Here is a 14,773-nt window from a genome sequence, read left to right as displayed (position 1 = left end):
CCTACAGTCCAGGTGGAGACTATGACACACGGAGGAAAGATTTTGTGTCATCACTTTGTCTCAGCATCACTTTGATGAAACAGCAACACCCAGAATGATCCACCTTAGTCTTTCATGTCTCTCCTCAGCAACACAGAGGAAGTTAAAATGACAAAATCATGTATTTAAAATCATATTTTTTTTAAAAATTAGTCATAGAGCACGCTACCTCCAAGACACCTGCTTATTTATTAAAGTCAATTAAAACAGGTTCCTGTGACGCTACTTGAGACATGACTAAAAAGGTCAAATGTTTTGGGATGCACTTACTTTAGTGACGGTCGGGTCAGGCAGGAAAGTGGTGATAATCCACACCAGATAGTGTCTAAATCAGGCTTGTCATGCTCTGGATCCTCATTATTTGGAGAAGGTGTGAGGGATAAAGCCGTTGGGAAAGCAGTCCCGGTGTAATCCCCGTGTATTGTCTTTCTAATATGGAGAGCAAAGAGGCAGAAGAAGCCACAGTGAAACACAAGAAAACGTTTCCTTTGGGAGTTCTGATGGGCTCTTGACTTTCCAACTTTCAATAAATTATGAGGTATTTTATTATCGTCTCAGAAGGAAATGGTAGAGATCCGTAAGCACATTTACAATCTTTGGTTTTAGCAGGAAGACGGATTTTTTTTGTGACGGCAAATATCACAACTTCATGGAATTCCGCCCCTTTTTTTCATTTTCAGAAAGTAGAATAAATAAAATCAGAGAGAGAAAATGGTTTCGCAGCTGTCCTTGGACTTCTCAAACCCCGTCACTTCTTGCCGTGAGAGAGGGAAAAAAATAGATATTTCTATATCAATATATTAATCTATGAAGATCCGTCGCTTGCACTCTGCAACTTTCCGACTCTTTTCTCGACTTCACGCTGGATCCACAGCCACCAATAAGTCCGAATACATCCGATCGCATGGGTTCGTCCGCTTCTCTAGTGGGAAAACAGTTGAGGCGGACGCGATCCCTCGAGCCGGTCCTCCTGCTCCTCCTCGGTGCGATCCTCCGATGCCGCTGTCCCTGCTGTCACACAAACGAGACGGTTCTCCCCGGTGAGTCAGACATGGAGGTGTTTCACTCTTGTTTGGTGTCCGGTGATGAATGGAGCTGGCGGGTCCGCGGTGCTGGGTTAGTCTCTCCCTCTCCTCTCTCTCTCTCTCTCTCTCTCGCTCTCTCTCTCTCCGTGTCCTCGCTGTAGCCTTCTGTCTGCGTTTAAACACCATCTGGAGCGACTCCCCCCCCCTCCTCCAACAACCCTCCATCCACCCCTCTCCCTCTCTCTCTCTGTCTCTCTCCTCATCCTCGCTGTCTCTCTGGTACCATCAAGCGCACTTCTTTGTTCTGGAATCCAAATTCAAGAAAATCAAATTGAAGAGTCCAGAAAAAAGAACTATTCTGAAACAAAATGATAGATCACGTGCGCCAAACTATCAAACAATCACAGTCAACAACGATAACTACACATATACTACATGTCGTCATATCGAGCATCAATGCGCGCTTTAATTCACTATGTATAATAATGTAGACAGGCATGTTTGGGAACTGTCCTCAGATGTGATCGTTACATTTCTTCCTTCAGATTGAAAGTGTTCCGCCCTCTGCCCGTGGGGGGCGCTGTTTCTCCGAATGATAGGAGACAGGTTGCTTGACAAAGACAGATGACAATGCGTGCTCATCTGCAAAATAATAATAATGATATAATAATAATAATAACGTAATAGTTTCAGTTCCAGTTTGGAACAAACAATCCTTGAATAAAAGCGTATGTGATCACGGACTATATTTTCCAAATAACATCTATCTCCATTGATATGTTGCTTGAATTTCTAACCTATGTTTACAAGGAGGGAGCCATCTTTAATAATAGAATTAATAACATATTGAGATTTATTCATCCAGTCAGTGTTTTGAATCCCATGAAGGTATATGGGTCCACAGCTACGATGTTCTGTGGAGTTATCGATCAGAAAAAAATATGTCAAATTGAATTTATTTTAACGTTTACTTTCCACATAGTTTGATTCTAAACAAACATGGTCTCATAATATCAAATATCATGATACAAAAAAAAAAAAAAAAAAAAACAACGGTCAGAGACAAGTACATCCGTGTCCTGTCTAGTGAGAACCATCCACCTGTCCATTTGCTGCCACTCTGGTAGACACACAAACTCACAGTGTCATGTAGGGGGGCAGAAGACAAAGCTGCCAGCGTCCTGACCCCTCCTGTTTTCATAAAACAAACAAAACCAGCTCATAAAGTACACAGAGACAGCTGCTCTGCCCGGCTCCCAGTCTCACCAACATAAATGCCTTTTTTTCTACATAATAATCGCTGGAGTGCTGCACATCCCTGGTGCACTCGCAGAGATATGTTGGGTATTGGGTATTTGGGTAATTAATCAAAGTACAAAAACTATTTAAAAGTCCAGCTCATGACCACAACGAATGCTCCAACTGGCACAGTGAAGTAGACATCACATAAACAGGTACACAGGCCATTACCAGTGGGCCTGTCAGGGTAGAAAAATGGTTGTCAAGGTGATGAATGGAGTTTTCATGAAACCCGCTCTCTATATTTCAGTTCCTCTCTTTCATAATGATGGCCCAAGGTAGTTCTGTACACCAGCAGCGGAGGGTTGTTTGTGAATTCTTAGTATTCTAGGTGCTTATTTGTCTCTAGTTCGGCATCGGAGCGGAATACTGAAAAAGGTGTGTGTGTGTGTATGTCTGTGTGGTCTTGAGTGACAGAAAGGTTGGCAAAGGGGGTTGCATCCAAAGAAAGGATTCCTGTCAAAGTGACAGGCTCAAGATTGACGGGAAGCTATTCTCTTCTGCAACAGCGTCAGTCAACCTGTCAGCCTCCCTCCACGACAGCCTCTCGCTCCTCTTAATTTGGCCTTTTGTTGAGCGGTCAGTGGGTTAGCTTCGACACTCCATGTGGTCGGCCAGATAAACCACACAAAGAAGGTGAGGACGCGGGTGGATGAACTGTCGGTGCCATAATACTGTAATTAGAAGTCCCTTTGATTGCATTAAAGACCAAAACGTTGTTGTCTCCTCATCGCCACCTCTTTGTCAGTCGCTCAGCTGCTGAGGCCCCTGAGGTACTGTATATGTTCATGTGAGCTTGTTTCTCTGTAAATCCAAAAAGCAGAATAAAGTGAAACTTTTATCCATCCTAAGTCCAGTTTCATTATTTAAATCTGTTTGAAGATATGCAAATGTGCGCGACGAGAGTGAATTTGCGGCACACATTGTAAATCCTCTCCTGTAATGGCAGTCAATGGCTGGAGGAAGATAAGCCGAAGAGGATGACTGAACTGGAAGGCTGGACCTATTGTACTCGAGCTCTCTTCTCACCGCTGCTTTCCTTCTCCATCTTTCATCACTCCTGTTGGGCAGCAGTCAAATAGCAGTAGGCTACCAGGGAGAACATTTCTTTGGGAAAAAGAAATCTCAAAAAAATCACTGCAGTTTGATGTTGAAAACATGTCATATTGAGGCTTTGTTCCTTAGAGAAACTCCATGCTGTTTCATAATGCCACCAAAGAGAAGGAGACAAAGAGCAGCACGTTCTGTTACACAGCATGCTGTGACGGATCATTGACCCACCCGCTCAAGCACGTGTGGCGGAATGCTTCCTTTACAAATTGCACCGACGGACCTCTGACATTTAGTTTGCAATCAAGCAACAAAGTGTCGGCCGTTGAAGTCGGCCAGACATGACAAGGATTTCAATTTCAATACCGGCTCTCCACAACAACGTCCTTCAACAAGCGTGACCGGTGAAGAACATCATTTTCACTGGTTTTATTTGATACTTTATAGGCTCCTTTTTTTTCTTTATGTGACAATGGATGCCAGATAGACGAGAACGTTTTAATGTAAGGTGCTCAAGAGCCACATGGATTGGTCTGGCTGTTCCAGTATGATGGACCTGTTAATAACGGTTCCTTCCTCTGAAAACAGCTTATTGTTATGGCTACTAATTCTGATATTCATTTGAAGCGAGATTCCTGTATTGCAGCTCAGAGATGTCGCTCAACTGGTCAGACTTTGGGACGGATCACCACACGTAAATAACCTGACGGTGATCCCACAGTTGAACTCTCACATAAAACAATTTAGCCTGAGCAGAGACACTAGCTGTTTGAATATTCTCTTCATAAGTTTATTCCAGTTGTGGGCAGGGTGACATTGAAAGCAGATTCACTTTTGGATCATGACCCACACAAGTCGAGAATCTCCGGTACGGAGTATATTGATGAGGCCAACGTATCCTTTTTTTTAAATAAATTCCGGGAAAAAGGATTGTTTTTTATGCATTTGGTGAAAGTTTTAACTTGTGGTCAGCTTGCTTTAATGGGAATTGGATTGGTTATGAACACTTTCAAAATGCTTGCTTTAGTTGATGTGAAACTGAAATGAAAAAAGGAAAGGAGAAAATCACTATGGTTTAAGACACTGCACTATAAATATATGTAATCAGACATTAAACTAATGTTTATGCAGTAATATTACCTTCTAATCCAATGTGTAAACAAACATAAATTTTAAGATTTATTACAATTATTGTGGGCTATCATTTTCAGGTTTACATTTACATTATTTGTACATGAGCTAAAAATAGTTCTCTTTGTTTGCTAAGATAAACAGTAAAATAAGTGCAGATAATGGACAGCCTTTGTTTTTGTGGGAACATGTGGAGGTCTCAACAATACCCCATCATTTCTTGCATAAGTAATCGGTCCATCCAAGATGTTGATTGTGGCATATGGCTCATATGAGTGAATGTAAGTCCTTTCAAAGACGCCAGACTGGAAAATTGAATTGAAACCTGAATCAACATTATCATTTTCTGCAGCTATAGATGCTATGGGAACGAGCTGGTGAAACAAAAAGCAGTCGTCTGCAGAGACACAAATGTATATCTCCTGTGTGAATGCATGTGTATGTGTGCACAGAGAGACAGTTGGTGGAGCTGGCACTGGAGATAGAGCGCAGAGAGGAATGAGGCACTGTATCAAGTTGTGAACATCTGTTCCTCATAGAAACCACAAAGCTGGTGCTGAGAAAATAGAGAGGATAACTGCTCTCTCTCGATCCTCTGCCCACCTCTCTGTTTCTCTGTCACAGTCTTGTTCTCTCTCTCTCTCTCTCTTGTTCTCGTCCCTTTCAACACGTCTCGTACACTTTACAGATATTGCTAATGAAACCAATGTTCGTCCTCTTAATTTGAAATGCAAAATTGTCTGACATGAGTGAGTCATCTAAAATAGCAAAAACAACACCAAGAATTTGTCATGAATTGATTTAATACACAGCTATAATCTGAAGGTAAGTTAAATATTCACATTGCATGTGCATTTAAAACTTTGATCCATTTTATTTTGCGTGCATCTTTTGTTTGAAATCAAAGCCTGGTCTGCCTGTTCTGTGGTTGCAATTTACTGTTAAAGCTTGTTCTAGTTTCTTCAGACGAAAAAAGGTGTTGACAGATGAGAGTAAAATTGAACAGCCAACTGATAGCAAAAGTCAAAAAACATGAAAAATCAACAATTACTGAGAGAATCCTGCAATTTTGATAAGGGATGAAACATGAAAAGCAATCATTGAAAATTTACAAATTTACACACAGCAGTGGCGCTAAGACAGTGCTTGAGTCACCACGATAACGCCAAAAAAATCCTTGATAAAGATCAATTTTACTCCTGACTCCAGTATATGCAACCCAGTCTCAATGAATAACTAAGCAATAACATTTATCCACTGCGCAGAATGTAGCAATTTGACGGAAAAGCCTCAAAAGCCGTCACCATTCATAACACTTATTACTCTGATGACAGTGACAAAACCAGCGTTTAATCATAAGAATTTAGTAAATATCACTCATTGGCAGTCGCTGGCACCGGGTCTCAGAGGTGGTCCAGGCTGCGCACACAAAGTATGGTTCACAAGCTGTGATAGTGTTCGGTGGGTTGCACCATCCGGTCATTTAGTTTTTTTTTCACTGAATGACACCAAAAACCACTATAATCATGCTCACATCAGATTTGTGACATGGAGGACACCTGTGGCGTATCACAGATGTAATGAAATGTTTACTCCTCGGCCTGCGGTCAATGTGAAATAACATTTTTGAATAAATTATATTACATATTTTACTATATAAAAGTCACACCTGAGAGCAAGACACAAAAAAGGAAAAAGACTGTGACTTATTGTCTGGAAAAAATGGTAAACATTGGTTATCCTCACTACAACATTTGCCACTGGGACGAAATGTCCACGTCCACGCATTCACACAGGTCCGGACTGTTACTGAGAGGACGTGTGAGGACGAGACCTCAGTCCATACTCACAGCCCAATTATTCAGCTATTTCCAGATCCAATATGAACTGCTTAGCTTCAGCTGTTGCAGCACATTATGGGAGAGGTAGGAACAGTTTGTCTTTTGTATAGTGATGTGAGATCTCTTTATAGTAAGAACATCTCGACAGTTATGTAACTATGAAGGATTAGGATTGGAATAAAATGCCCTGTGATAGTATAGACATGAGCCTCAGCCTTGTAAGAATTCATAGCACCTTATACCACAAAGTTCACTGATTTAGTCAGTCCTCCTGCGTCCTCCATCTCTTTCACTACCTTACACTCTATCAGGACCTTCCGTTAGCGTGTGTGAGTGCTGGGTGGTAGTTCCCCATTTGTGTCTTGGTGTGTGTGCGTGCGCGTGCAAGTCAGTGAGCTGTGTGCGGAAGATAAGACCCAGGGAAAAGAGCCAGCGTGCCGACATATTCTTGCCACCGTGGTTATCGCCCTTCGCAGCTGTGCCTGAGCTCAGCGACATCTGCTCCCTCACAGGAAGCCTCTGCTGCGGCTCTCTCGCGCTTTCTCACACATACACACACACACACACACACACAGACTGACACTCGCAGATGCACTCACACACAATGTCACACAGGTAAACTACCTGCAACAAAACTAATGATTTAAATCCCACAGAACCCCCCAGATATTGTCTGGTATTGGTATGTGCATGCTTGTGTATGTATACACGTGAACATCCACACCAGAGTCCCGCTATTTTATTTATTCATTTTTTTTATCACAGACATTCAGGGGGTGATTTGGTTAAGCCTAATTACAGAGGCCTTATCAATGCAACGTTCACAAAGCTCATTACTGCCAAGAGATGGCGAGCGCTGCAGGTAATTCAGCACTTCAGTCCCTTTCTTTCACACTTTCTATATATTAAACATCTTTAAAATTATGCCTTTAATGTGCGAATCTTAATGGATCTCTCTTTATTCTTCAACCTTTCGCTGATTTAAGTGGAGTCTCCTTCTCCCCAGGCACAGCTTGGTGTCAGAATCAATTACGTTTTTCCCATTGGTTGTCTTCGGTCCTTGAAGTTTCAAGTATCACTCACGCCTCTGCCAAATTGCTGCTGTACAGTAGCTACTCCATCATTCACCTTGATGTACCTACATGTCGCACATTTGTATTTCTGAGATACGGACGCTCAGAAGTGAAAATTGAGTGTGTTTGTCACAGCTGTGCGGGAAATCCAGCGGTATACCTCTGACTCATTCATTTGTTCCGTTATTATCAGCCAACTGACACTTGCTCCTCTGTGTAACAGTTACAGACTGACAATATAACATCCCCCCCTTACATAGTAATTTAGAAATAGTTATTCAGTAACCCAGCTTAAATACTCATAATTACTAGGCAGACTCAGAAACTTTCCGTTCGCTTAAAGGCAGGGATGGTTTTTTGCTTTAATACTTTAACCCCTCTTCGCACCCAGATGGGATCCAATGACTCAGGAGTCCCAGAACTACAATAGAAAATATAGGCTGCATGTGGAAGGTACAGAAGTGAAGGAAGATGATTGGTTGGTGATAGGCCCTTGCTTGCTTATAGAGGCAGAGCGCATGCCAAGCCAGAACTTGTTCGCCAATGATTGATCGGAAACACAGGAAGAGGTTTTGATAAAAAAAACTGCGACAGCAGAGCAAGAATACAGTTTGTATCCGGGAAGCATTTGAGCGATAGCATCCACTGAAAGTGGAGAAACTGCTGAAAGCTGATGCCATGGGGTCCCTCCTTCTTTTACCTGACAGGTAAAAGAACATTGTGTCTTGAATGTTTTCAGGCCTTTTTATAGACATTCAGCATTTTAACAAGAATCGACTTGTAGGGGGATTAAAGAAACAAGACAAATGCCTTTTTTTTTGCCATTTTATTTATGAACCAGGTATGCATTTCTACTCTAGTTTTCAAACCACTATCCCTTCAACTGAATGGCGTTGACGACATGTTCTTTGTTATCATTATACATCAAAACACAATTATCACTGACATATTGATTTATTGTGAGTTGACGTCACAGTTAGCTGAGAGAGACAGTGATCGCTCTCATAATTTATTTAACCTTGAACCTTTTCACATTTATTTTAAGCGCCCACACAGAGCAGCAATAAGTGGGTCAATGGGCTTTGGAGGTATGGTTTCAGGGTTCAGTCTGAGGTCAAAGGGGGTGGATTTTCAATTTAAAATGTAGCTAGCATGTTTACCAAAATCACACATCTGCCCTACAACAACATTTTCTATTGTGTAGATCTCCTTGATTTTACAGTACTGTCAAGCCTCTCCTCCCAGGTGGGCACATCTGAATTAAAATATTATCAAGACAGACACTTCCAGTGATAAACACAAACTGCTGTTGTCAACAAAGAGGTAAAAACTCACTTATCCTCACTTATTCCACAATATATTGCGGAGGCAGCTGTCTTGACACCTCAGAGGCATCCAGGTGGCATTCTACTAAAATGCCACATCTGACCTCTGTGATGCTCAGGAGCTCTGCTCTGAGCCTCTCTCGGGTGATATTTCATGCTCTTTCAGTCATTGTACATAGCCTTTGACTGCATGTGACGGTACAACCTGGTCAAACATACACATTTGATCATGCCCCGATCTGCCTGATACGTTCAACTTCAAATGTGCTTCGGTGGTTGAGGATGAAGGGGTTGATCCAGGATCAGCAGAAGAGTGCCATCTCAACTCTTGGAAAATGTTTTACCGCCCAAGCTGTGTTAACACTTTACTCTGAATACCTTTAAATGGTTTAAAGCAAAGGTTCTGCAATTGAAGCAAGGACGCTAACCGCATCGACAAATAATCATTTCACAACATTTCTCTTTTCTTGTGTGAGAAATACCTCTCGACTTCTTTGAGCGGGAACAAGGTTGCAATGATTTTGGATTTCGCTTCTGGAGGACAAGGAGACTTGTAAATATTAGAGGGTGTTCTGTATGACTGAATATTTGAGAGCAAAACTTTTTACATCTCCTTGTTGAAAACTTTCAAAAGTCCTTTGACAGCAGAGTGTAGCACTAGCAGCCTTGACCTGTTCTTGAAGAGACCACTGATGCCAGCAAGAAGAAGACTTTCACCATAGCAGAAAAGTGATTGTGTTTTTAAATCATCCAACGGCAATTTTTCTCTATTCTGGAAATAAATATGCGGCAATGGTGATCTAGCTATGCTCTAAAGATGATTTAGATGAGGGCAAATTTCACAGACCGCACAATGTTAGAGCAGTTTGACTTGAATAGATTGTCATCCACGGAATCATCTCACCTGTGATTTCACCCAAATGTTTAGCGTTGCTACTCAGAACCCACAAAAGGTCAGACTCCCATGCTAGACTTAAAGAGTCCACGGGTGGATAAAGCAGAAGCCTGATTGGTCCATGGAGCCAGTCATGCTACATCAACATAACGGATTATCTGTCACTCACACTTAATGAGCAGATCTGACAGCAGCATGAGCCTTCATCACACATCAAGGCACAACACTGCCAAAAGCTGTTATGAAGCGAGTTCTTGGGCAGGAGGGGCGACGGACTCCTACCTTCAATGCATCTGTAGAGGCCGCTGGCCACTGGGTTTGGAGCGAGCCTTCTATGCTGGGCTCTGCGTGCAGCATGCTTGTCCCTCAGCTCCCTGTGGCTAACAAGAGTCACAGTAGGGACACGAGCAGAAGATGCTGGCGAGTGTGACGCCCTGGCTTTCAACTCAGACTTCTTCGGGTGCTCCATATAGAACTCAGCAGAAACGTATCCACATTACAGCTGGGGTGGATGGGCCTGCGGGATTCGTACAGCAAGTGTTAAACAACTTGTCAGGTTATACATTAGCACTACTCAGGCAGTCATTATTGATACCACATAAAGAGTTCAAAAAATGAAATAAAGATACCTTCTGACCAATCACTCCAGTCCAAAACAATATCCACATCAAGATTCAAACTTGAGCTCCCCAAATGACGCTGGTCTTTAAAAGCAATGAAATTAAAATCCACTCGCCTATTTTTTTTTTTCTCGGTTCCTTTATTCGTCAGCAGACGACCTAGCATGTGCTCATGTCAGTTGCGGCTCAGATCATGTCACTGAGGTTCACGTTAAGGGGACGTGCTCTCAAGAGAACCCTCCTATTGCCCGGCCCACCGCAGCACTTCCTAACAGAAGCCTCTGCTGATGTGTTAGCGCGTGCGGCTGTGTGGCCCCTGGGGGAGCACTGCTGGCTTTAGTGATATTAGTAGACAACAGCGGGCAGCGGGACCCGGGCCACCATCTGGGCTTCCTCTGCAGGAACCAGCTGTGTCTGCGGCCGACAGCAGAAGTTTCTTCCTCGCTGTATTTTAATGTCTCCCCCTTCCTCAGGAAGTTTTGCTGTGAGCATCTAATGTGCAATGTTCCTGTTTTCTGAAGCTGAAACCTATTTTCAGTATTTTGTGTCAAATTAAAAAAAAATACTTTCGTGACCGGATAATCACAAAGAAGTGTGCAACACTTGCGGAATACATAAAATATTTGTCGATTTTAATAACAATCAAGTTCCACTTTGCGTTGCTTTTGCTTTGAAAGTAAATACATTCTCTTAACATTTGCTAAAAAGAACTAACAAATTGAAGCAACCCTGGCGTAGAAGTGGTATCATGCTTGTCCGATCCTTGGATGAGTTTCCACTGGGGACACAGTTTTCCTCTCATCAACAATATCCACCCAGGTCTGGTCCTGGGGAGACCCTGACTTCCTTAGACATTCTCCTTCTCCCCTTGAAGAGTGTCTAACTGTGAGACAGAGCCTCTCCATTTTGCTGCTGGTCTGTCCCATGTCCTTCTCCCCATTGGACAGTACATGACCTGGGAGGTGTACAGGAGGCACCATGAACAGATCCCAAACCACCTCAACAAGCTTTTCTGGATCTGGAGGACGGCACGTTCTCGATGCTATGGAGCCACATGCTGATCGTTGTTTTTTTTTTTTGTTTTGTTTTGAAGGTTTTGAAGGTCCTCCTGGACCTCTCCGGGTGGAGTTTGCATGTTCTACCTGTGCCTATGTGGGTTTCTTCCATGTACACTGGTTTCCTCCCACAGTCCAAAACATGCTCACTAGGTTAATTGGACACACTAAGGTCCCTAGGTGTGCATGTGTGCAATAGTGTGCATGTGTGCCCTGCAATGCCCCCTATCTGGGGTGTATTCCTGCCTCTCACCCAGTGACTGCTGGGACAGGCTCCAGCACTCCCTGCAACCTGACACAGGAGTAAGCACCGGTTCACTGAAGATGTACTGTATGTATGCACTTGGACTCCTCCAACTGGCTCACCTGCAACAGGGTGGAGTCATGGCACCATTTTTCAGCTGAGAACCATGGTTGGATATTTATAGAAAATAGGCTTGATACCACAGACAAGTGGTATGAAATGGCACGTGAGCTACTTACATATGTAATGGTAATGTCATAAACACAGTTCACAACGCTTTAAAAGAAATAACATTAGAATTAGTCATTGGATAGAAAAGAGGCTTGTCACAGAAGCATTGGACTCCCCTTTTCCTGGGATGCTGGTCTCACGTGGCCTCAACAATACAGGCAGAAATGACGCGGAGCAGATGGCAACCACGTTCGATGTGGGTCCTCTGCTGATGGTCAAAAATATTACCATAAATTGAAACTAAATAAATCAATTTAATCACCTGCTTGGCAGTAAACAGATGTGTAGAAGCTAATATGAATAGTAAATTAATCTTAAATAGCCAAAGTTATCTGTGCTCCTGGTCGTGTCCAAGACAGGTGTCATTTGAAACATATTGGAACCACCTCTACTGATAGTGTTTTTTGCTTGGCTCATGATCAACCTCATGTTATTGCATACGGAGACAAGAGCATAAGCCCAAATGCACAACTCCCAGACTTTGTACAAGCAAAGTAATCTATATTGATAAGTCCAGTCAGGGGTCGGGAGCAGTATCAGTCTGAAGGAACAAACAAATCCGGATGACAAGGTGAGGCTTCGGGCCCAGTTCACAGGCAGAAAGGTCAACAATGAAAGCTAGATAGGGGTGAGGGTGAGGGGATGCAAACAAATGGTGAGTAATGGACGGGAAGGCAAGTGAATAGAGGACTAGCAGCACAAGATGATGGGAGGATGCATGTGATGAGTGTTTCAGGACATTAAAACAGAAAATATTTAAATCAGCCAAGACTATTTGTGAAAGGAAAAACAATTTGAAAATGTGCAACAGCACCAAATTGCAGACCTTGAAAGAGTTTCTAACACTGGTACTGCATAACGTACGACGTAGCAAATGTCGGACGCATGCACTCATAATTTACACCACAATGTTGTTTTGTTCCACATTGGTTGAGAAAGCCACTCTTCTCCACGTCTCATCTCTTCTCAAATGTTTACCCTGAAGGTCTTTCATAGGGAAGTGTACAAAGAGTAGGAGGTCAAGATGGTTTCTTTGACATGTAGATGGAAACATCAGCTACAAAAGAGATGGATTCATTATCTGCTCTTACCAATGATTTGCAGCCATTTGCGCATTGTGCCACAGCACAGTATCAACCCAGCCAAGAGGAAACATAAGCAGAAAAAAACATTCTTTTCTTTGCAATTCAATTGATCCAGATTTATTCAGAGGTTAAAGAGTTTGACAAAATGTTTTTTCCCAACAGAATTTCAGCAACAGCTTTCACTTAAAAGTGGTCATTTGCAATGTTTTGATTAGTTTCATAGAAACACATGGAAATAAAATTTACCAAATTGCCTTGGTGGATCGTGTGCACATACAGGTCTGGATCTGTCATTTAATGAGCTCTATTGGTGCATTTCCGAACAGCCAAATATGGACATGAACTTTCATTCAGAATCATACTTGCTGAATATGTTGTTGTTCCACTAAAGACTAATGTCATCCGAGAGGGAGCGCATTTACCAAGGACACATGGAGGGAGATGACCGTTGTTTACAAACATCTTTAATGACAATTGCAGAAAATTAATACGTTTTCCTCACATTAAATGATGTGTTCTATTCATTCTGGGGTTAAAGTGCCAGAAAATAAGAATCTCACCACCCTCTACCTGATGGTTCCCTTCACAGTCCCATCCAGTGTCTGGTTGTATTAACCCCTTTGGCACCAAAGTTGTAACAAGCAACATCGCGACTTTTAAACAAGCCAAGTTGCAAGCATCTCTTCAGACACCCGTATCTACAATCTGAGCAACATATGTGGGTGTGTTTCAATCTAAGTTATGGAGTAAATACAGTTTGGAAATCACCCTCCGCTTGAGAGAAGCGGGAGGGAATGAGATTCTGTGGAGGAATACACCCACTCTGATGACGATCGTACAGTGAGACAGAAGGTGACGGCATCATTGCTTCTGCATGTAGTGAGAGTGAGTCCACTTGCCGTGAGCACCGAAAGGAACGGACAACTCTAATTTGGAAATAAATCTGATACCAAACTTAGCTTCCATCTTTCTGATGCTGTTGCTTTGTGTCCATCAGGAGTCGTATATTTTTCTGTTTTTGTATCAGGGTTATCAAGGAAATTCCTAGCCACTCAATGCCTTCGTTTTTCAAAAAGCTTATCTTTTTTATTGTAAAAGTCTTTCATTTTTAAAGTTCATCTATCCATTTTCTGTTATTATTCAAGCTCTCCTCTGAAAAGAATTCGGAGGTGTTCCCAGGACAGCAGAGGGAGATAATCTGCTAAGCGTTTTGGAGGCGTTTGGGACGTATCTTGACTGGATGCCCAAGCCATCTCAAGTGGCTTCTTTCAAAGCAGAGAGGCAGTCAATCTATTCTGAACACAGCTCTTTGGTCGCAATATCTATCCCTCATCTAATATCTCCTCAGCTTAACCTCGGTCTGCCTGATCCCAGATGGACATGACCGGAATATGATAGCAGCAGTTCTGCTAGTCTCTCCAAGGTGACCGGGCATCTCACCCTTTCTAGGGTGGACATTCATTTAGGGCACTTATATCCCCAAGTTTTCTTCAGTCAGTCAATACCTTGGTGAGTGGATTGGCTCTTAACCAGGACACACACTAGAGCAGCATCATCATGAGTGAAGATGCTTTGTGTATTCCATTCCATGCCTATGTTTGTGTTGTTTGTGAGACTAAGCAAGACATGCTTAGGTTGTTATGAAACCAAAGGAGGCAATAGCCAGGTTGTCTGGGTGACTCCCAAAACGCCAATGTACTCTCTGCAAACTGGGGCCAGCTGAAAGGTTCTCTCATGTGGCACCACATCAACATCATCGTCTCATTGACCTCCAACGCTTTCAGACTGACACACACTTTCGCTGTTGTAACATGCATGCGTAGAGAAGTGAGAGAGGATGTGAGCAGACAGATGTGATCT

At 42.6% G+C, this 14,773-nt stretch overlaps 1 protein-coding gene across 3 annotated transcripts in view; it reads right to left on the bottom strand.

The window, feature by feature from the left end:
• Positions 1-14,773, bottom strand: part of cbfa2t3 (CBFA2/RUNX1 partner transcriptional co-repressor 3) — a 104,383-nt gene that overhangs the window by 25,718 nt on the left and 63,892 nt on the right. The window contains exons 1-2 of one of the 3 annotated variants that reach the window (XM_053864740.1): positions 10,308-10,455; positions 9,961-10,195 (exon numbers count right to left, since the gene is read on the bottom strand). In XM_053864740.1, the coding sequence (XP_053720715.1) occupies positions 9,961-10,147 (187 nt within the window). In that variant the 5' untranslated portion in view covers positions 10,148-10,195; positions 10,308-10,455. Of the gene's footprint in view, positions 1-309; positions 1,226-9,960; positions 10,196-10,307; positions 10,456-14,773 lie in introns of those variants that run through there. The other 2 variants (XM_053864739.1, XM_053864741.1) reach the window with 2 other exon arrangements.

Source organism: Synchiropus splendidus, chromosome 5 (genome assembly GCF_027744825.2).
Source record: "Synchiropus splendidus isolate RoL2022-P1 chromosome 5, RoL_Sspl_1.0, whole genome shotgun sequence".
Taxonomy (NCBI): domain Eukaryota; kingdom Metazoa; phylum Chordata; class Actinopteri; order Syngnathiformes; family Callionymidae; genus Synchiropus; species Synchiropus splendidus.
This window is presented reverse-complemented; position numbering and strand designations above follow the sequence as displayed.